Here is a 24,422-nt window from a genome sequence, read left to right as displayed (position 1 = left end):
TAAAGTAAGGGAATTGGAATTAGCCTTAGCGTTGGAAAACCATGCATGACATATTGACATGTGTATGTTGCTCGAGCTTAGTTACATTTTTTGAACTCTAAGTGTTAAGACTTAGCTAGCTAATGAATGAAGATACAAGGTGATTGTGGGAAGGACTAGGAAGGGTTATTCTTTTACCATGAGATGAATTTTCATTCATCACACACAAATATATTGCCAATGCCATCAAAGAAAAAGGCTTTATTATTATGAACTATTGTAAGAAACCAACCAATTCAAGCAAAGTCAACAAATGTTTGTAATGGTGGTGAGTAACAAACACCAATACAGTGTAATATATATAACCAAAATCAAATCGGAACAGCATTATGGTAATTAAGTAATGAATGGCCAAAATGGGTGGATTTAGGTTTGAAAATATATAATGAAAGATATATATACAAAACAATGAAGGATTATATTCTTGACTATTAATACACAACAAATGAAATTCTGATATAGCCACGTATTGATCAACCAAACTCATTCTTGGAATTTTATAGACATTTTGGTATACTTGTTATGGTTCCAAACCAATGACCTAGAAGACACCTAACATATACATTTAGGCCTTGTTCTCTTCACCTTAAAAAAATAATATTAAGTAAAAATAATTTCAATTTAGTAAAAATAAGTTTAGTTCTGTAAAAATAATTTCAGTTCAGTAAAAATAAGTTCGTGTTCAGTAAAATTTAGTTTTCTTAAAGAAGAATTATAATCAGTAAAAATAATTTCAGTTCAGCAAAAATAATTTCAGTTCAGCAAAAATAATTTCAGTTCAGTAAAAATAATTTAAGTTCAGCAAATATAATTTTGTTTCAGTTAAAATAATTTCAGTTCAGCAAAAATAAGGTGAAGAGAACGGGGCCTTACATCAATTCTGTAAAAATTCCTAAAATTGACTCAGAAAATATAGATTATAACCTTAAAATTTTGGTCAATTTTTACTTTTCGGGTCCACAAAGAAAAAACCTTGGAGTGCTTTCCATGTACCTCACGAGAATATAAGACCCCGGAAAATCATTAGGTTTTTTTAAACAATTCATTTTACCTTTTAAAATGTCAATTTAGTCAATTATATATGCGTCTCCATCCTTTCGATCATTAAGTCAATGTCACTTTGCTTTTTTGTGACCGATTAGTGTCACCATTGTTTTAAAATTATATTATATGATACCAACCAAAACATTTTCTATCATCACTTAAATTTTCAACATTGAATCCGAAAATTTCTGAAGATAGGAAAATTTCAAGTATTGAGGCCTTCAAATTTGACCATTTACAAAGTTATCAAGATGCTTTTGTAAAAAAAAAAAAAAAAAAATACAAAGTTATCAAGATATGGTGTCGAATACATCATAAGTGATGATAAAGGATGTATCCAAGGGCCAAAAAAATGTTGTTTGGAACCATTATTGCCACTAGAGTAGTCAATGGTAGCATTAAGTTAACAATATATATAAGATGCACATAACCAATTAAATCTGTATACATTATCAAAAAAAAAATTAAATCTGTATACAGTTTAAAGGAAAAGTAAACGGCTCTCTACGTCTATCTCTTGCATGTAAGCCCTTTCCATCTTACTATTAAGACAGAGCAATTGTCAAACAGGGCTATATTAAAGTTTATAACTCTGAATTTAATTGAGTACATTTATTTACGAATCTCAATTTTAAAGTGTAGTCAATCTTGTCATGCATAACACATATAAGTGTTCCATTTTTCCCATATTGATAAAAGTTGAGAGTATTAAACACTTTATAATTAAGACTAAGGGGATCTCCCTACTATATATATATTATGATGAAAACTCTTTGGACTTATGAAGACGTGAAGTGAACACTCTTCTAACGAATGCAGCCAAGAGTCCAAGACTCAATTAAAACATGTGCATTTTAAGCCTTTTTAACCCTATATGCGTTGTTCCCTAGCTACTTCCTTCATACCAAAGACATGTTAACTTAATTCATCTACCAAGACTAAGCTTTTGGTACAATCATTAGCTTTCCCACTAAGACGTCATACCAATAGCACCATCAAAAACACGTACCACAACTCTCCAACTTAACATTGAAAAGTATCATCGTCTCTTCTCTTTAACACTAACAAAATTTTTAAGCATTATCATTATTTGAGTAGTCCCGAATCCCCAGTGATTATACTTTCAAGATCGAGAAATCTAAAGTGATTACACTTTCGAATAGAAAATATCTAAGCTTAAAAGTGAAACTAGAAATGACACGTGTCATTTTCTAAATAAATATCCCCCCAAACTTTTTTTTTTTTTTTTTTCAAAATCTTTAAGAAAAACTATTATAACCTGTAATATATTTGTTTTTCAATTTGACAATCATATATATATTTATTCCATTACACTCAATTGGATTAATTATACATATATTCTACAATTATGTAATTACGCTCATCTTAGATTAAGTAATTATTTACAAAATTCAAAAGAAATATGTAATATTAACTAAAAAAATATTATCATCTAAGATTCCTATAATACAACCATTTTTTTTTTCCTTTTATTTGTTTCAACTTTACTATTTTTACAAAGTTTACTTCAATTTTTAAAAAAATAAATAAATAAATAAATATAAAAAATAAAAAAAAATAAAAAAAAAACCTTTGTAACGATAATCGTACACTGTTAGATGGGATTTGAGCTAGTAAATAATAAAAATCTTTAGTGATTACACGTTCAAAAAAATTCTCTAGTGATCCCATATTCAAAAAAGTTCTATAACTAGAGATTTCAATAATTTATGATTTAATTCCATAATAAAAATTTACAAATCTCATAATTTATACGATGTAAGAAAAAACTTCCATTTTAAACCTACTTCCTTCTATTATTGTTAGATCTCTCGCAGCGGAAATATAGCTTCTACGGAAACTAGATAATATGAAATCGATACTTAACAAATAAATAATATTTTGGGATAGACAAACAGTTACTACTATGAAGGAAATAATAAATGTAAGAAATAATATTTCTTAAACTAAACTTTTTATTATATGAATGATTAGTTTTTATTAATAAACATTACAACCAAAGCATTATATATAATAACTTAATGTTAAAAAAAATGGCTAAAACTATTTAACTAAACAAACACCATAACATGTTTGCAAAATGAACTTCTTCCCTTGTGCTATTCTCAATTTAGAGAAACAATCAAACAAACGATATGGTTAATTGTAAACTTAGTGCTAAATTAACATTAAAAAAAAACTAAAACAAAAAGAATGGCTGAAACCGTTTTGCCATCACACTATTACATTATTGGAAAATCTCCCTTTCTATTACATTGTTTATCTATTCTCAATTTAGAGAAACAAAGCTGTCAAAAAAAAAAAAAAATTAGAAAAACAAATTATATTGTTAAATAGGTTAATTATAGATAGCCATATATTCCCACAAGTATATATAAGCCATTGTTCATTAACAATTTTATTCACAACTAAAATTTTAATTTCTAAAGTCATTCCGATTAAGTCACATTAAATTTTTTATTTGAAAGATAGTCTTATTTTTTTAAACATGGCGGCAAGGTCAACAATGGTCCCTTTTTTTCTTATACTAATGATTGTCTTTATGTCTCAAGGTAAATTTTAAATTCCACGTTTAATAATTAATAGTATATACATATTTTAAAACTAAATTATATAGATTACATAAAGTTTTGAGTAGAGATTCTCATCACAAATCCATCTTTCACTTCTTTAATTATTCTAATAAAAAATGGCTACACATACCCTAAAAAATTGGTAAATTTTGTCCTTATTTTCCTAGGTTTATACACTGTACCCTTCTTCTAAATAAATGTTCTCATTAATTCAACCAATAATATTTCTTATATTCGTAGTAGTATTAATTCTTACTATTATTTTGGCATGCAGGAATTGTGAAGAATAACGCACAAAGAATATGCTCAACTCCTTATGATAACAAACTAGACTGCACTCTTCCTGTTTGTGGAGAAAATTGCTGGAAAAATAAAAATCATGCAAGAGGTGTATGCATCGAAACTCCAACGGGAAGTGATAAATACAGATGTTATTGTAACTCTCCTTGTTAATCTTACACATTACTTATATTTTGTTACATACTCCGTAAAATGGAGTACTATGTTATGACTCTAATAAGAGCCTTTAAATAAATTGCATGCACACATGCATGGCTCATAATGAGCTTTTAAATAAATCGCATGCACTCATAATGTATAATAACTTTTATCTTTAATGAAATTTGATTTTTTTGGTTGACAAATTTTTACATATCCTCTTCTTATGCATCAAAGTAACAAAACTACTGAGAGTATAAATTTTAATTATTTCTAATTCATTCTTTATATTTTACCAATAATTACCACCAATGTGTAAAAAAATTTGTGAATTTTTTTCACACATATATTCCCTGGCCTTAAAGATAAGAAGTAAAGTAAGGGAATTTAGCCTTAGCGTTGGAAAACCATGCATGCATTACGTTACAAGTGTATGTTGCTCGAGCTTAGGTACATTTCTTTGGTGCTTAAAGAGCTCCCGGGGCTGGGGTCTCGACTCTTGAGGTGCTTGTTTTTCGTGTTCATGGCGTCTTAAGCCGGGAATGGGGCAAGGTGATTGTGGGAAAGACGTGCTAGTGATAAGGGGCTATTCTTCTCAACCATAAGGGGCTAATCAAAACGTAGCAGCATAATGATAAGTATTGAATGGCCAGAACGGGTGGATTTAGGTTTGGTAATGCAATGAAGGATTCTTGAATATCAATACACAGAACCAAACTCACTCTTGAAATTTTATAGACATTTCAATACTTGTTATATTCCAAACCAACTTTAATGACTTCGGGGACATCCCTCACATTCACATTAATACTGGAAAATTCTCGTAATTGACTTGAAATGTGGATTATAACCTTTAATTTTGGACAATTTACGATTTTTCGGATCCATTAAGAAAAAGGGATTGGGGTGCTTCCCATGCACCTCTCGAGACCCCAGGAAACCAATAGGGTTATTTAAGACAGTTTACTTTACCTTTAAAATGTCAATTTAGTCAATTATGTATACACCTCCTTTCATTAACTCAATGTCACTTTGCCTTTATGTGACCAATTATTGACACCATCTAGTTCAAAACAACATTATATAACACTAGAATGCATCTTCTGTCATCACTTAAATTTTCTACATTGATCCAAAAATTTCTAAAAATAGGCAAATTTCAAGAACCGAAGCCTTAAAATTTGACCAATTATAGAGTTTTCAAGATACTAGTATAATGTCGAATACAAATGTGATGACAGAGGATGCACCAAGGCATGCACATAACTAACTAAATTGATAGTTTAAAGGCAAAGTAGGCGACCCTACATCCATATCTTGCATGTAAGCCCTTTTCATATTACTGAAAACGATCAACAAATCCATTCCACAAGGTTTTCTACAAATTTTTTCCACCAATTCTAATTACCATCTCTCACCTACAGAGTAATAGATATAGCTGATTTATACTCCATCTCGGCCACTCGGATAATGAAACGATTCATCTAGATGCACAGCATAGTAGTATACTTGAAATAAATTCCTCGAGACGATTTGTTCAGTCAAAAAACAAGATTAAATACCATATACAAGACTTAAAGAACTGAGATATTTCAAATCATTATGAATTACAGTACAATTCTACTTTTTCCTTGACAAACTAAGGTGCACTACATTAGTGCTTTCCGCGAACTCTAAACGACGCTAATAATATCCTACTTAAAAAAATTATTATAACGCTAATTTCATGATTTTTTTTTATAAGAAAAAAAAATCAAGTTTCTTCTAATAAAAAAAGTTGGGGAGAAAAAGAAAATTCTTTCTGAGGTCCCTCCAAAATAAAAGAAAACACATGGGGTTAGTAATACAGAGCTGGTCCAAGACCATTCAAAGTGAAGAATGAAATGACACTTCTAAAAGCGTTAATCACTAATCACTAATTGTCTAAGAAAAGTTGGATGGTTGCCAATTCCTGTGCCTAATCCATGAGAGAATGATCTTCAAATTCAGAAGGTTGACTAGTGAAGATTCTACCGCGGTAATACCTGGATCCTGCAGCTTCCCTCTGATTAAAAAAAATAAGTGCAGCGAAACCAGGAGCAAGGTGACTGACTGTACAGAAAGAACATATTTGGTTGATTAGCAAAAGACGGTTAAATCATCATCTTTGTGGTTGATCTGTCCCGGCTGCTCCAGATGGATTGCTAGTTCCAGCGCCATTTTCTGCAGGAGGTGGGGTGCCCCATTGGCCTTCTGATTCTAGGGGCTCGAGAACACAAACGCCACCATCGGTAAGTCCTAATGCAAATTGATTGGCTTCTGTGGGATGTGCTGCGATGCAGAGTGGATACACTCTCATACTGTCAAAGCCACAGGAAATAATTTGCTTGTTAAGGCTACTTCGAGACGATGCACAATACAAAAGTGTTGCACAATGTTAACAATTATGATACTGTACCTTGGATTAGGAGGTAGGTATGCATTAGGGTTAATTCGACATCTGAGTCTAAGATTTGAAGCAGTGAGAATGCTGACACTCCCATCTTCAAAGCTTACATATATTGACAGGCTATCGCAGGAGTAGGTGGCATGCATTATCGGGCCTCTTGCTTCGGGAGCAAACCACTGGTGAAGGATATAAACTAAAGGTCATTTTCAATGTTCAAAATGATTTATAAAAGATATGATCACAAGAAGAAAGTACCTGTTTAAGGCATTCAAGCTTAGGAGCCTCATATATAGCAATTTGTGTTTCATGCACAGCCAACAAATGTGTCTGATCTTGGTGAAATTGAACACGCGTATCTGAGAGGTGATTCGCCGATCGACCACTAGGGATTTGTAAAGGTTTACTTGCCAACTTTTCCCATCCATCCATACTCCAAACACATAGCTAAAAATTGAATGTAAGCAACCAGTTAAAAGACTATCATAGGTACTATACGTCTATACTTACAAAGCTATTTTAAAAATGTACAGTGAACCCAAAAAAAAAAATCAGTAGAAGATACAAAGATTGTTGTTAAAAACTCATAATGATTGCGCCAAATTTACAGTCAACCAATGCTGTAGTTCAATTCTCAATTTGATAGATCCCCTTTTATTGTAACTATCAGTAGAAACAAATCAAGAGTTTACTTAGCAATTATGTCCGTGCAACCCAACATCTAAGACCTTCGACATTTCATTTTCACTAGTATTTCAGAAAAACTAGAAAACAACATAGCATTTGTTACCTGAGAATCAGCCCCTGAAGACACAAGCACATTTTGAACATTTGAGAATGCCAGGCCAGTGATTCTCTTTTGATGTCCTTTAAGTTTTGACTTGACCTGTACAGATAATACATCTAACATGTCAGCATTGTCATGTCATCAATATCTCTTACAAAAATTCTTTAGTTGGAAATATATATATATATATATATATATATATATATATATATATATATATATATATATATATATATATATAAACATCAGTAGCAAGGCTCAGGACCTCATCAACTCGAACATTGTATATTTGAATGGTTGAATCTTCCATGCCAATAGCAATAATATTGTTGTCTTGAGGATGGAAAGCCAAAAATGTTGCTGCAGGTGGTGGGGGCATGAATGTTGTCATTGTCTGCATTATGGAAACCAAACATAAGGCATCATAATGGTTGGTTAAAAGCCGACCAAAATATACAAACTAAAAAGCACCAACGGGAACCAAGCCCTGCCCCAGTCTTCTGTTGCTGTCTAACCAAAAAACAAAAGACTAATGCACTTTGGCAACACACACACACACACAAATGCTGAAATTACTCATGAACCAAAAGGATTTAAACAGATTAAATTTTAATACGATGCTCAATCTGTCATCAATAAAGAAAGAAAGTTGGCTGCACATTACATCAAAATCTCAAAGGCCAAATTAATAAAGGCAATGCTAATAATGGACAACCTTGATTTTGAGGAGAGTGTGATAAACTTCCCAAGCATAAAATACATAATTGTGCAAATTTTGAAAATGGCGTTCAGAAAAAGGAAAAAAAAAAATAAAAAAAACTGTATGTAAGGTGGCATTTGCAGGGGAATTAAATGAATGAAAATTGAAACCACTGATTACCTTGAAAGTCATCATATTGAATAAAGAAATTTTTCCGCCTGAAGCTGACATAACATAAGAATCATTCTTTGAAAGTGCAAAGCAAGAAACTGTATCTTCAGGATTTGTGTCACCCATATCATTTGTCATTAATATCCCACTCGAAGGTTGCCATAATTGAGGGGCAATACTTGCAGTCGCCTGTATGTAGATATGTTAACTCCAAGAAATAGTAAAATACATAGTGACAAATAAAAATCTACCTTCTAGAAAAATACCTTGCCAGTCAAATTTCTGTCATTCCTAGGCCATTTCCACAGTTTATGTACAGCATTCGCTGCCAGTGCCAGCATGGCAAATCCAGAATTCGTATAGATCAATCTAGAGATCTAAAATAATAGAAGAATGATAATCAATATATGATAGTGTTTAACAAATAGAAGGCCTTGGACAGTGAGCAGGAACAACCAAATACTGCAGAAGATGCAAATTCCCGCATAATAAAAGCACAAGAGAAAAACAGTTTGGCTTAGAAAGATCCGTATAGGAATTTAATTAAATCCCGATTAAGTAATGACTCATCAAAACTGTTCTAGCTATCGCATAAATGAAGAATATAAGTTTACCACATAGCAAGAAGAAAGAATGCTAGCTACATATCTATATATAGCTAAAGATGACTGGCAAGTATTGAATGCAACTCCAACACAATTCAACCAGCTAACAAAAAGAGCAGCAGTTGTAAATAAAAGACTTGGGACATTCGTGAAGTCTGTATAATAGTACTCTGTAAATCCTATATGCATTCCCGCAAAAATTGGCTTTAAGTGTCCAAACAAGGATCCAAGCATAAGACACAAGAAGATACATGAGAAAATTACCAGGCATTCACCCTAGAGATAAAGGCTTTGAGGAAATTTTATTAGGTCCGAACTAAAGAGTACAGTTACCCACCCTCATTGCTGATATACTATCAGGCAGTTTCAGTGATCGGCACTGAGAAGATTCATTAATCTCAGTCAGCTTCCATATCTTCGATTTATCAGCAGACTCATCAGGAAATTTTGGTTTCACATCAACTAGGCTTCGATTATCAGCATTCTGCATAAAATCAGAAGAGAATTATTAAAAAATCAAGAGTCTAATCCACCAAGTTATATTGGTGAGAATGGTGACAAAATTGAAACAAACAAAGAAATCTGAATCAAAACGAGTACCATAGCAACCATGGCTGGGACAGCAGCTGTTCGATCTGCAATACTGGCTCCCACTGCAGCATTTGCAGCAGGAAATACACCCATTGTAGGTCCCTGAATATGCAAGTAATGCAACCGTGTTGTCAGTTAGAAGCAGGAAACTTATTTCTTTCTCAAATAAAAGTAACAGGAACTCGGGAAGCATATTGACCCCTCTCCAGTAGACATACCTTGACAATCGCAGCAGAAGCAGAAGTAGAAGTATCAAATGGGCGATTTTCTACAGCACGAAGTTGCCTCATCCCATCTGTATTTGCTAAAACTTTTACACCATTGTCACTGGTTGAGACAGCCATTAACGTTCCCTCTTTGTTAAACCGAATACAAGGAGAAGCCTGGTATACAAAGCATAAACCAAGAAACAAATAAGGATACCAAAATTCATAAATTTAGAGCCCATACCAGAAGTTTTCTAACAAGTTAGTTCTAAAAATTACCGGCAACCCGCCACCAGCGTCGGCTGTAGTTAAAATGTTAACACTATCCATATCCCAAAATTTGATAGTAAACTCATCTCCAGCAGCAAGGAACCTATTCTTTGTAGTATCAAAATGCACAACTCCCACAGAGCGCTTTCCCAGACTAACGTACGTACGCTTGACTGTTCCTTCACTTTCATTCCATTCGACAAGGAAGGATTCTCCTTCTTTGTTGGTCCCACAGGAGAATAATCTTCAAGAAAAAAATAATCAAGGAACAAAGAGGCAGAGTCAACCCCATTTTTAAAATTTACTATATTAGTATATTACTTTGACAAAGGGAGTGCAATATTTACCTTGACCCATCTGCACTATAAGCCATCCTTGTTGACGAATGACCTGGCGCATCATAATCTACTCTTGAACCCACATTGTCATACAACCAAGCTTTTATTTTTCCATCCGTTGCAGTCGAGAAAATAAACTGGCATGAGTGAAGCAACTTTTAATTTCCACCAAGTAAATCAAGCAGCTGAAGCTCATTAATCTTTAGATGAAGTCATACGATGCAGTATAATCATACAAGACATTTTATTTATAGAATCCTACTCAGGAGGCAACCAAGTGCAGTAATTTAAACACTTCCTCCGTTTTTTTTTTTTTTTTATATTTAATTGCACCATTTGGATTGGGCGCGGTATTTAGGGAAAAGTGTAAAAGACGGAGTATGTCAAAAGTGTCCAATCAATCAATCAGTTTGACTCATGTCATGGGATGTGACAAAGTTTTACACTAGCTGTCATTGGCCTACCGAAACCCTTCTCCTCTATCCAGGCTTGGGGTAATAATGGTTGTTATCACATGTGAACAAGGATAAGTAGGGAATTTTGTGCACCCACCAAAAAAAAAAAAAAAAAAAAAAAAAAAAAAAAAAAAAAAAAAAACATGTAAAGAAATGGTGCAGTTAAAATGTAACTTTCTCAAAAGGAAAATGGTGCAATTAAAAAAAAGAGGAAGTATAACTTTATTGAAATAGAAATGAGAACTCTCACAATCCATTACAACAACCACAACAACAAAGCCTTAGTACCAAAATGATTTGGGATAAAAATTGCTGCAGTAGCACATTGGCATATCTTCTGTTATAGATACCAGGGAAAATCCATTACAAAACAAAAAAATTTAAGGGAAAAACTACGGCAAATTCAACAATAAAATCAGGTACCTGAATATTCTCCTTGTGATGGGGACATACTGAATAAACAGGTGATTCATGACCCTCGAATGTATACTGCTTAGCCCCAGTTACAGCATCCCATACCTGAACAAAATAAAATTTTAAGATTCCACTCCCAGTATAATCGACATTGAAAACAGAAAGCAAAACAAACCTTAATAAGCCTATCGTCTCCACATGTAACAATAGACAATTGTTTGTTTGGATAAGAAAAGGCAAGATCATTAACGCTGCCAACATGGGCCTCGATCTGTATAGACAGAAACACACTTCATTGGCAAATGGCAACCATATAAAAGCCTCAAAAGCAAGGATGTACGGACTTGAATACTACTACTGATAACAACACAAACCTCTAAGTGGTTTCTCAGATCATTGGGGCCATGGTAGGAATATATATGTACAATATGTTTTGAGTATGCAACACCTGCATTCAGGGAAAAGCAAATATATGTATTAAACTCATCATACCAACCACCAGCAATATCACAGTCAACAAAAGAGGTACACACACACACACACACAAATAAAAAAAAATATCAGAAGTATGATGCCAAATATGAAAGAATTTAAATCAACAAAAAAAAAACATAGCTATCAGCAACAGCAGAATACCAAAAAGGGTTCCATCAGGACTCCACATGACACGATTAATGGATGCAGAGTAATCACTGGCCAAAGAAGCCTGTCCCAAAGAATATCAGAGTTAGTATTAGCACATAGTGAAGATTTGAACATCAAATAACATGCTCAACAAGGCCTTTTAGAAAAACTAACCTGCAGAGGCATAGAACATGTACCAAGTTCCCACACCTTAAAATTTCTATACGCAATTCTTTCCCTGCTCACTAATTCCCACACCATGACATCACCCATATTCGTCCCCACTGAAACAACAAAACAGATTAATCTCAATTACTGTAAGAGTGCAACAAAGGTCAGCAAAAGAGGATTCCAGCAAAGGCACAACCTAGGAGCAAAATTTGCTGCGATGGATGGAAGTCAAGACTCTTGACAGTAGAACCTTGGCTCAAACACATGACAACATCTCTTGGCAAGTCAAGAGATGAATATGAACTTTGACCATGGCTTTGGTTGTATGCAACAGGAAGAATGTTGACAGGAAGATTGTTGACCTGTTCACAAGTCCAGCAAAGAAAACAATAAACCAAAAAGAATTCTCGTAACCAAAACTTTTTCCAAGTAGAACTAGTCTATAAATAAAAATTATATAAAATGCATTAAAGAATTCAAAGCCACTAAGCTCAAATGCGAATATAATCTTTACTCCATTCACATATATATGATGCTGAACCTCTGACAAAACTTAAATGACATTCCATCCATAATATTTACTAGTACTATATAATGATTCTTTAAATTATTAGCCACAAATGTAATTAAACAATCAATTAGAAAATAGCCATATATTGTTGAAATGATAGACGCCTCAGCTAAACACTATAGCATTGCATACAGAACCAACCATCACTCTCTTCAGTAACATACTAACATTAATGGTTACTCAATTACCAGCACACTGTTAATCCTTTGTTATTAACTTAAGTCAAAAAATTCAAATGTGAAAACACTAGAACTTACTTTGACGAACAAATCAAGGTCAGTTCGTCAATTGTGCACAAATATCATGGTGTTCCTCATTTCAGAAGCAAGTCATTAGAGACTCATAAGAAATTTATTAGAAACATCTCTCCTTATACTACAGAAATTTTTACCTTTAGGTTCTTTAAATTTTCAAACTTCTAGTTATTGATAATCACCTTTGATCTCTACCAATCTTAGTCAACATGTCATCAAAATCAAATTATATATGCGTTAAAGGCATAAACATCTGCATAACAAGTCTGTGTCTAGCTCAAAGAAGTAGTGATGGTGTCTGTGGCCATTTCAATATTTCAACATTTCTATTCTTTCAAAGAGGATAAGAATGGAAGTAAGTTACACATACTTCTTCTGGCGCTCCAAAAGGTCTTGGTCTCTTCAACACATGTTCAGAATCTGCTGTTTGGTAATCCATAGCTGCATTGTTGTTAGGAGGAGTCCGCGAACGCTTTACTATAGCAGCTTCATGTGCAATAAAATTTTGCATTAGAATAAGAGAAAATTAGCTGACATTAGCTGACTTGGCACTTAACACTTTGGTTGAAAGATTTAACATCATTAAATTAACGACATGGTTAAATGGTGTATACAGGGAAGAGGTTGAAAAACAATTAATGGAGTTATATGGTGCAGAGATTTAAAAAAAAAAATGGTACTCTTTTTCGAAAAAGTTTACAGAGGCAGTACAGGGAAGAGAAACTGACGCAGAAGATCAGTGGGTGGGTTGCTTTTAGCGGTAGGCTGTAATTACAAAACTAACTGACATTCTTCAAAAATGTTACAGAGTATTTACATTTTATAGATTCTAATTGATTCTCGCTCTCTAGCAATTTCCTTGAAAATATGATATTTAGATGGTTGCTTTTAACGGTAGGCTGTAATTGATATTCTTCAAAATGGCTATTTATTTTTATAAATTCTAATTGATTTTCGCTCTTTAGCAATTTCCTTGAAAATATGGTATTTAGATGCAATAATTAAGCCATATGATTTTTTCAAAAACAATGAGAAATTTTGATGCCCTTTAGCAAAATCTATCATACAATACAATATTATCTAGAATATAATATAACGGTAACACTGTCATATAGGCAACTTTTTTTGCACAAATACCTGGATTGTTAGGAACACCTAAACCCATGGGCCCAGCTGAAACAGCAGGGTGAGGTACAGGAGGAGATGGATTTGCCATCCATCCAGCAAGTGATGTTGGAAGAGGAGCTGGAGCAGCCTGGAATGGCTGCAATTTTCAAAATACAACATCTGACTGACATTCTTCTATTTCCCAAGCAAAGATGAAGAGGAAATCTTAATTAACTTACTCCATGAGCTCCAAGTGGAGGAAAAGCTCCTGCCTTAGGAACAGGACCAGCATTCATCAATGGATTGGTCACAGGTGATGGTGCACGTGCGCCATTAGGAGGTCCACATGTATGGTCCACAAACAGAGTTTTTATGTCAGGATTAGGCTTGGGATTCTTGCATAGCTGGTGTTGCCAATTCAAACTGCAAGTGCCATAGTATAAATTGTCAGCACAACTTCCAATTCCCAACCAAACCAAACAATTTTGCCTCCAAAACCCAAAAAAAAATAATCGCTGACCTCTGATTGATAAGAGTCCTTAATCTTGAATTCCTCAAGGTTGGGAATTGAAGCTTATCACGAAACAATGGGTTGGCTTCTATCAACTTCTTAAGTTCAGCAAGCATTATGCCCCTAGCTGACTTAGTATCACCATATTTTGACAGTTGCTCATTTTCTCTGCATTATTCACCAACAAACCCAATTCGGTGATGGTTGTAATAAAAAGGAGAGGGGGGGTGGGGGAGGGAGGGAGCCTTCAAGTACATTGCTAGCGCATACCTAAAATTATCCAAGGTTAATAAAAGAGTTATTTCCTTGAAGAGCTCTTCATTAAAAGCTGAAAAAACCTTTAGATCCTTGACAAGAATTTCTACAGCTTTCGCACGATCTCGCCTGCAGTTAAGACACAATATTACGACCAGTAACATAAAAGCTCACTTCAATAAACATAACCCAAAGATAGCATTACACCTAATGGCCACAGACACTCACTCATCCAGGGCTTCAAGGTACTTCTGCTTCCTGATTTCGAAAAAGATCTTCATGGAATATCTATTATCATCAACTTTGGTGAAACCAGACAAGTACTTCTCTGCCTCGTCCCACTCTCCACCAGTCACCAATTCTTCAAAATACCTCATGTTAAAAAAGAACCCTGATTCTTGCTCCAATCTGCACCAATACATGCACAATATAACAGCTGACCATGATCAAAAAATACATTACAGCCTCAATTAAAAAATAAAAATGCAAAATTGCAAAATTAAAAGCTACACTTCAGATATTTCTATTGCCAAATAAGTAATGCAGCTACATTTCTTACAGACATATACTACTAACTTTAATGGCGTACCCAAGTGTCGTCTAAGGCCATTAATGCAAAAAATTGACCACCCAAGTGTCGTCTAAGGTCATTAATGCAAGAAATTGACCTCAGATCCTTTTGCCTTATTAACCCTGCAAACATTCTACTCCAACTACCGTTGTAATTGGGTTATTTTACAGGTCTTCAAATTTGGATGGTAAAAAACATTAAAAACAACCCTTAATTTCAATCGAATGTACAAATTTCCATGATTAATGCAGCTACAAATGCAAGGTCAAGGAAAGGTACCAAAATGGTCATAATAATTAACTTCAACCAATCCTTCCCCACCTCCCCAAGTTATAAAGGTCTCAAATGTCCTGTTTAACAAGCTTAAATCTCACATATAAAAGTCAGAACCAATGTTACATGGTCCGCAATTCAATTCAATTCAATACAATTCATAAATTACGGGATGCAAGAACGAAAATGCAAAAATCCGGAACATAACGCCATAAATTTACTATGTAAGGGTTTCAATCTCCAACTCAAGAGTTTATTAACTTCACACCCAACCACATTCAACAATCAATGAGAAAATTTAGACTCTTATTAATTTGCCACTCTTTATAAGTCACATTTAATACAATAAGAATGAAATTATCAAGTACAATTAATTATAATTCTCTCAAGTTTTCAGCAACCAAACACAGCAGCACTACTACAAAACAAAGCAAATGTCACTAAAAAAACAAGGGTAATGTTATACATAGCCCTTAGGGCTGTATGTAAGCATTAAAAACACTCTTCAGAATTATATAAAATTAGGAATTTATGACAAAAACACGCGTAGATTAGTGTAATTAGTGTATTTTTGTCCTGATAATCTAAATTTATACAATTTTCAAGAGTGTTTTTAATACTTATATGTAGCCCTTAAGATCATTTATAACATTTTCCAAAAAAACAAAAGGAAATTTTATATTTTTTTCATTTAATCAAATACCAAGTCATTATGACGTCAGAAATTACCCATTTTTTTCGTTTTAATTAATTTTCTCCACATCACACAAAAGCCAAAAGTGAACCATACTAAAACAGGAACCATTTATAATTACAACAAATTAATCATAACAACAACAACAACAATAAAAATCAAAATTTCTCATTTTTAATTAAAAATTAACAAATAAAATAAAAATAATAATTAAAAAAAGAAATTAAATTACCTGTGAACACTATCCTTAAATTTCTCCTCCTCCAGAAACTGAAGTATGAGAAAAACAAGCTCTCTGCTTAACGACGTCATTTTCCTTCAATTTATTTTTTTCTTTTTTATTACAAAAAAAAAATTAAAAAAATGAAGAAAAAATCCTTCCTCCAATTTTTCACCACCAAATCTCAGATCGATTCCAGAAAATCACCAAATCCCTAATTTTTCAACAAAAACAAAATTAACACTAATTAATAAAATAAACCTAAAAATCTCATAACAATCCAGAAAAACAAAATTAAAATTCGAAAAAATAAAATTGAAGATTATTTTAATAAGAAAAAAAGCAAGTACCTCGAACTCGAAGAAGAAGTAGATCAGTTTTTTTTCTCTCTCTTTCTTTCAATTTTCTCTCTCCTCTTTGTTTTCGCTGAGCTTTCTCTCTCCTCAGATGGAGTTTTCTGGGGGTCAGAGAAGAAAGATGGGGCATTTATATAGAGTGAATTTGAGGAGAGAGAAAAATACCCTAAAAATAAAAAGGAAATTAAAATAATATTTAAATTAAATTGAATTTTTTTTAGAAAGCGAAGAAAACAAAGGGAAACCCAGACAAAATAAATACTCATTTTCTCTTTTATTTTATCGCGTTGTGATATTTTCGGGAAATGAGATGGTATTTTGAGAATTTGAGATTGGTTTTTTTGATAAGGGGGTTTTGATAAGTAGATTTGCTTATTATCTCGGTGATTGTTCGGTGATTGATAAGTAAGTGTGGTTTTCATTGGGACTTTTTATAGAGACGTTACGGATTTTCCAAAGGCGCGTGATTTACGCGCTTTGTTAATGGGAGTTAGGTTGGACTTGGACAACTACCCCTTGAAAATGACATTTCTCTTTTCTTTTCTTTTTTTTTAATTTTTTTTTTTTTAAATATGCTTTCTCTTTCCAATGTGTCTTTAAGGTTAAGTAGTCTTGTAGTACACCATAATAGGTCCATTACACAATTAGAATATTATTAGCGTGGATGTTGACTAGCTTAGTTGATAAAGGTATTGTCGTGTTTTGTAACTACGGATTATTTTGTGGCTTTCTAAATAGTACCAAAGTGAGTGCCTCGTGATCACGAATTGGAGTATAAGCCTTAGGGCCTGTTCTCTTACGTTGAAATTCAGTTCAGTTCAGTTCAGTTCAGTTCAGTTCAGTTCAGCTCTTAATTTCCTTCTCTTATAAAATATTCATTTCAGTTCAGTTCAGTTCAGTTCAGTTCAGTTCAGTTCAGCTCCTAATTTCCTTCTCTTATAAAATATTCATTTCAGTTCAGTTCAGTTCAGTTCAGTTCAGTTCAGCTCCTAATTTCCTTCTCTTATAAAATATTCATTTCAGTTCAGTTCAGTTCAGTTCAGTCAATGAGAACAGGCCCTTAGTATAACTAGATACAGTATTAAGGGTATGTTATATTCACCTTATTTTCACTTAATTCAGGTGTAATAAGTTCAGATAAGTTCAATTAGATCAACGAAAATCAGGTGAATAAAACACACTCTAGATATTGAAATAAAAATTAGTTCATATCACGGAGAAATTCACGACTTAATTGAAATAAAATTTAGTTACAATCCATGCATTATTTTACGGAGTTATTGTCATGTGTATTGTGTACATGAGAAAGATGACACAACTATTACACAATTAGAAGATTATTAGTGAAGATGTTGGCTAGCTTAGTTGATAAAGGTGTTGTCGTGTTCTGTAACTGCGAAGTATTTTGTGGCTTTCTAAACACCAAAGTAAGTACCTCGTGATCACAAATTGCAGTATTAGTCTTTGAATCGCTAGATACAATATTAAATATTGAAATACAAATTATCAGGAGGAAACTCTGGACTTAATTAATGTAGAATCTAGTTATAATCCATGCATTATTTTACGGTATTATTGTCGCACATCCATAACAGAGATGACACAGCTGTTACAGAGGAGATTTTGGTATAAGATTTTTCTCGTGTCATTTAGTTTAAGTACAATTGGTTATACACAAGTATTGATCGAATGAATTCATAAAAACTCAAACTAGACCATAACTGAACATATTAGATCTCCTTATTTTCAATTTTTTTTTTTTTTTGAAAGCTTATTTTCAAATATCTTTAATGTTGTATTTGTAAAACTTTTTAAAAAAATAAAAATCTGAAATGTATTGATTAAGACGAGTATGACAATATCATACATGATACGGAGTAAAGTTTTTTCTTGTAGATCTACCTAACATTAAGGTCAATGTTCAATTAAATTACACAATTAGATCATATTAGAAAAATTCAGATTAAACCAGATCCGACTTTAAAAAAATCTAGATTAAAGTACCTTATTTCATGTAAGGAGAGCAAAATTGTCTTTTGTGATTATTAAGTTGAAATATATGTAACTATATGAGATCTTGTTACATTGTTTCTATAGAAAATTTGAAAATATCATCTTTTTATTAATTTTAACAAAATATAATTTATGATACTACCTACGTTAAATGTTATGTGCAACTTTGGAATATTTTATATCTCACAAATATTACCCCAAAGTTGCATATCACATTTAACGGAGATAGTATTAATAGTACATAGTATAAAATATGCATTAAAAAGCGTGAAACTCTAAACACTACTATTGATATTTAAATTGATGTGGTGTACAATTTTTTTTATTTACTTTTTTTATTTTTTTTGAGGAAGTGTGGTGTACAAAATTAGAACAAAAAAAGTTAGTGAAATTGATTGATTATATGGAGTTTGCAGTAGAACAGTACTTGTAAAATAAAGGAATTTATTTTTATTTTTTTTGTTTTGAATAATATTAGTTTGTTGGGTGGAGGATAGTGAGTTAGTGACAAATGCCAGACCAAATGTAAAAGAGTTTGTTGATTAATCGTTGGATTTTTCACATGCTGTGGGGAAGTAATAATTCCATTTTATTTTATTTTACGAGTATTTTCTTTTATTTATTTTATTTTTAAATAAAATTACTTTTTTTTTTCCTTTTTGCCTTTTCTGGAAGTGGGATACTGTGAAAGTGTCGGTTGGTGATTGGGTATTGAGGCTTAGTGCTTAAACGATAGACCAAATGCATGTATAAAACGTGGCGTTGCTTTAGATGAGATTTCGTGACTAAATGAGAAAAAAAAAAAAAAACATACTCCGTCCTTCGGAATTTTGTTTAACATAAAATACCCTATTGAATTAGCATCACTCACATATTAAGCAATTGTCCTACATTCTAAGCAAATGTAATTGGTGAAATTTGAAGTTGCAACCTCGAAGTCATAAGGTAAGTTATCCACCAAGTAAGTTTTAGTTCTCTGTGATCCGGATTATATCTGTGTATTTCAATATTCATACAAAGTATATACTTGTATCACACATACGATGTACTCCTATATTTTAATTCGATCTTATAGACTTATCTAAATATTTAACTGTATTGTTTACGAGTAATAAATATAAAGTTTTCAGTGTTTTTATTGATATATAATTAAAAATATTAATGATCATCAATTGTTAGTTTAATCAAGTTATTGCCATTAACTTCAAACGAAATCAATACCTTTTTTATGGCCATTTTTACATAAACTATATATGTAAGATTATTATATTCATTTAGGGTTTCTAGTTTCAAAAAAATGTTATTTATTCCCTACAAGCTAGGTTAATTTATGTCCAAATTATCTTTGTATATGACACCAAAATTAGCAAACGGAATGTTTTTATTCTCTTTATGCATTTTTCAATCGTTTGGAGAAGATATGAAAAGAATCTATAGTCTGTCTAGCTTCGATTCGCAACATCAAAGAAGATAATGTAAAATTTAATTGAATATGACTACTTTGAATTCAATACAAATGCGTGCTTTTTAAATCATGCACGTGTGAGTAATTATGTATGTATAACTCTAAATACGGTGATAAATTTTGTGAATGGTAAATTAGCAAATTGATGCATGATAAAAGAACATCAATGAGGAAAAAAAAAGAACATCAAGTACGTTTTAATATTTTGGTTGTAAAATGAAATAGTTTACTTAGGTTCTAACAAGTTCAAATTAGTTGATCAATTAGTATCAGATAAATTTAGAAACGTAATTACTATATGTACGAATAATTTGGATAAAGATTTCACATTGACACTCACTATTATTAAAAGCATCGTTCTTGATAACAAGCTAGCTCTACACAATTTATTATCCATGTAGTACGTTTCTTATTTCTTAATAATATTCAAAACTAAGATAAAATGTGATCTACTACATCACTATTCATTAGGCGTACAATTAAAGTTTCTCTTTACCCAAATGAACACACCGTTTTTTTAGGATCATGAAGTTTTTTCTAACATTTGCATGCCTTGTACAAAATTGCCTCAAAGGTAATTGTTATGCGCTTGAAGGAAATTTTGCCGAATGTAATTTCGGAAAATCAGAGTGTCTTTGTCCCGGGGAGATTGATTACGGATAATGCCTTGATTTCCATGGAGATGAAACTTGACATGAGTAAGGCATATGATCGGGTTGAATGGTTTTTCTTAGAAAATCTTTTGCTGAAAATGGGATTCGCAGAGGCTTGGGTTCGGGTTGTTATGAGCTGTGTTACCACGGTGTCTTACTCCTTCATCATAAACAAAAATGTTTGTGGGAAAGTAGTTCCTTCGCAGGGACTACGTCAAGGCGACCCGCTTTCTCCTTATCTCTTCATCACCATAGCGGATGCCTTACTTCTCAGCTTTGATTAAAAAAGCTTTGGGCCATAGACTTGTACATGGAGCGGGTGCTTGTAGACATGGGCCGAAAGTATCACATCTTCTTTTTGTGGTTGACAGTCTTCTCTTTGCTAGAGCCAATCGAGAGGAATGCTCAAAGATAGTTGATATACTCAACGTATACGAAGCAGCTTACGGTCGGAAAATTAACTATGAAAAATCGGAGGTCTCTTTTATCAAGGGTGTGTGTGTGTCGAAGCAGGAAGAGTTAATTCAGATACGGGGAACGAGGTTGGTAAATGAGCCGAAAAATATTTGGGGATTCCGACCATTTTAGGGAGATCAAAGAGAATGGTGTTTGCTGCGTTAAAGGACGGAATCTAGAAGAAATTGAATGGATGGAAGGAAAAATTAATGTCGCAAGCTGCTAAAGAGGTGATGATTAAATCGGTTATCCGGGCTATTCCCACTTATCTTATAGGGGTTTATAAAATTCCTACAAGTGTGATTGATGAAATTCGGTCTATGGTTGCAAAGTTTTGGTGAGGGCATACGGACCATCGTCGCAAGGTGCACTGGATAAATTGGGAACATATGTGTCAGCCCAAATGTCTTGGGGGCCTCAGGTTCCGAGACATGGCAGTTTTCAATGATGCATTGCTCGGTAAGCAATCTTGGAGGCTCATCTCTGCTCCGAACTCTCTCTTGGGTGGTATAATGAAAGGTAAATAATACCCTCACTGTGATTTTGTGGATGCCTCGTTGGGATTAAATGGTAGCTACCCTTGGCGTAGCATTTGGAGTGCAAAAGCTCTTGTAAATGAGGGTCTTATGTGGAGGGTGGGAGGTAGGAGATCAATTGATGTTTTTGCTGACCCCTGGGTTGCGGATGAGCAGGGTAAATTTATCCTCTCCCCGAGAGTTGAAGGTGTGTCAAAGGTGTGTGATTTGATTGATGAGCAAACCAAAGATGGAACTATGATCTAATTGTTTCAAACTTTGATGAACGAGATGTGAAATGCATTATGCAAATCCCTGTCAGCCTTCGTACTCCTAAGGACCAACTTGTCTGGGCATTCTCGAATGACGGTGTGTACTCAGTAAAAACTGCATATTTGCTAGGGAAGTCTTGCAACCTAGATGAGTTTCATAAGGCCTGGGTGATAATCTGGAACCTTGAAACAATCCCGAAAGTAAAGCAATTTTTGTGGCGAGCGTGTACACATTCCCTTCCAACCAGAGAGCTGCTGCATTACAGGCATATGGCGGACTTTGATTCCTGTCCATGGTGTTCTGCTGCCTGTGAAACCATGGGACACACCTTCTTTTTTTGCAATACAATTCGTGATTTGTGGAGAGAACCGGACTGTGAAGAATTGGTCCCTGCATACCCCAGTGAGGATTTCAAAGATATGCTTGTGCGATGGCAAGATACGAACTCAAAATAATGCTTGAAAGGCGCAACTCTTTTGTGGTACATTTGGAGTAGGAGAAATGATAAAGTGTTCAATGCAAAGGAAGTACCGCACCTTGTTGTCAAAGAAAGGGTGCAAAGATTAGTAGCTGATTGTCTCAAGTACTGAAGCAAAATTTATGGTGTTGCAGGTTTGAGAAGGCAGTGGAGGTCAAATGTCTGAATTCCCCCCCCCCCCCCCCCCCCCCCCTTGCCGACTTTATTAAGGTGAACTGTGATGCCTATTTACGGGATGAAGGGTGGGTGAGACCCGGTGCAGTAGCTAGAAATGAGAGAGGAGATGTTCTTTTTGCAGGAACTCAAAGAATAAGGGGTTGCTGGCCCCTTGAAATTGCAAAATGTAAGGCCATTTTATTTGGTCTCAAGCTTGCAAGAAGGTATGGTGTTATAAAGCTGGTGGTGGAATCCGATAGCCAAATAGTTATCAACCGACTCTCGAAGGTTGTGATTTTTTTCTCGGATTTAGATTCTGTTTTACATGATGCTATGTTTGTTTGTAAGAATTTTGATTTCGTTTCTTGGTCTCATGTTCGTAGGGATGAGAACTCTGTCGCTCATCACCTAGCTAGGATAGTACCCTTTGGTCTCGAGCAAGTGTGGGAATGTCATTGTCCTCCTGATATTGCTTCCTATGTACTCAGTGGAAAATTTGTCCAAACCTTAATGAAATGGTACTTCTAGCGTGTTTTAAAAAAAAAAAAAAAAAAAAAACATTTGCATGCCTTTTTCTAAAACCTACTGTATTTGCTAATTTAAGCTACGCAAATTTGAATAATTTTATTTGTTTGACTACTTTTTCTTCTAAAGTACTCCGTAGTTTGATATGTTTGCCCACGTACTTCACGAATAATCTTCATAAATTTATTTGGAAGATCACTATCATACGTTGACTTTTTAATTTTTAATTTTTTTTAAAAAAATAAAATAAATTCTTGAGAACCTCTAGTAGTGCTTCGAAAAATAAGTTACCATTCAAATTAAAGTACCACACGGCAAAATCTAGTGGCCTATAATAACTTAACACATTGCATGCACCATTTTAAAATAACATAGTACTTGTGCTTAACTAAATTAAATTCTATAGGAGTGAGCACTGTGTACTAGACTCATTTTTAATTTATTTCTTCATTATTTTTACTATTACTCGAAACTAGTTTTTAGCTCGTACAATGCGCGCATTCATAATAATAAAATTTGTTAATAATAGTCAATTAAAATGAAATGACTTATATAACAATTATAAAAAAAAGAATTTATAATCATTAACCTTTTTTTATCATGGGATTCTTTGAGGGGAAAAATAATAAAAGAAAAAGCAAAAAGTTTTTGGCTGAATTTTTCTTTTTCTAATTATGGATATGACACGTGTACTTTTAGAAAAACTCTGGTGATTACTTTAGTATATAGTAAGTATAGGGCCTGTTTACATTTACTGAATTGAGCTGAACTGAACTGAACTGATTGGAGCTGAGCTCAACTGAACTGAGCTGAAATGAATATTTTATGAGAGAAGAAAATTAGGAGCTGAACTGAACTGATTGGAACTGAACTGAAATTAAGCTGAAAAGAACAGGCCCTTAGTTTTGCAATTTTTTTTGAAAAAATTATATTCTTTACATTTTAAAAATTGTTTTAAATTAAACATAACAAATCTTCTATAAACTAGTGTATATGTTAAACATAATTACCCTCTCAATTTTTATTTTTATTTTTATTTATTTATTTATTTATTTTTAATGAAAGCTGATACCTTATTAATTAATTAATTTGGTGACGTACAACTAATACAAATATCTCCATTCACATTTATAAGAATTTTGAAAGATGACACATAACATTATTATTGATAATAAAGCTTTAGGTTCTATTAGTTCAGGTGTCA

The 24,422-nt window shown here is 33.2% G+C and overlaps 2 protein-coding genes across 2 annotated transcripts; one reads left to right on the top strand and one right to left on the bottom strand.

Moving 5' to 3' along the window:
- Positions 1-5,705: 5,705 nt before the first annotated feature.
- LOC145579786 (topless-related protein 4-like) lies at positions 5,706-16,835 on the bottom strand. Its single transcript, XM_081637037.1, has 26 exons — positions 16,679-16,835; positions 16,341-16,542; positions 14,799-14,978; positions 14,586-14,699; positions 14,325-14,483; positions 14,044-14,227; positions 13,835-13,961; positions 13,068-13,183; positions 12,069-12,234; positions 11,876-11,985; positions 11,714-11,783; positions 11,452-11,525; positions 11,253-11,348; positions 11,087-11,182; positions 10,218-10,345; positions 9,880-10,114; positions 9,613-9,777; positions 9,404-9,496; positions 9,141-9,287; positions 8,465-8,575; positions 8,208-8,387; positions 7,593-7,721; positions 7,331-7,426; positions 6,799-6,987; positions 6,553-6,719; positions 5,706-6,454 (listed from the first exon to the last, which is right to left on the bottom strand). Exons 2-26 carry the CDS (start codon positions 16,418-16,420, stop codon positions 6,256-6,258), a joined length of 3,411 nt encoding a protein of 1,136 aa, XP_081493163.1. The 5' UTR covers positions 16,421-16,542; positions 16,679-16,835; the 3' UTR covers positions 5,706-6,255.
- A 3,910-nt stretch (positions 16,836-20,745) lies between these two features.
- Positions 20,746-21,099, top strand: LOC145579681 (secreted RxLR effector protein 78-like). Its single transcript, XM_081636916.1, has one exon. It carries the CDS (start codon positions 20,746-20,748, stop codon positions 21,097-21,099), a length of 354 nt encoding a protein of 117 aa, XP_081493042.1.
- The last annotated feature ends 3,323 nt before the right edge of the window (positions 21,100-24,422 follow it).

Source organism: Chenopodium album, chromosome 14 (genome assembly GCF_948465745.1).
Source record: "Chenopodium album chromosome 14, dcCheAlbu1.1, whole genome shotgun sequence".
NCBI lineage: Eukaryota > Viridiplantae > Streptophyta > Magnoliopsida > Caryophyllales > Amaranthaceae > Chenopodium > Chenopodium album.
Note: the sequence above shows the minus strand (reverse complement) of the source record. Positions and strands in the feature narration are given on the sequence as shown.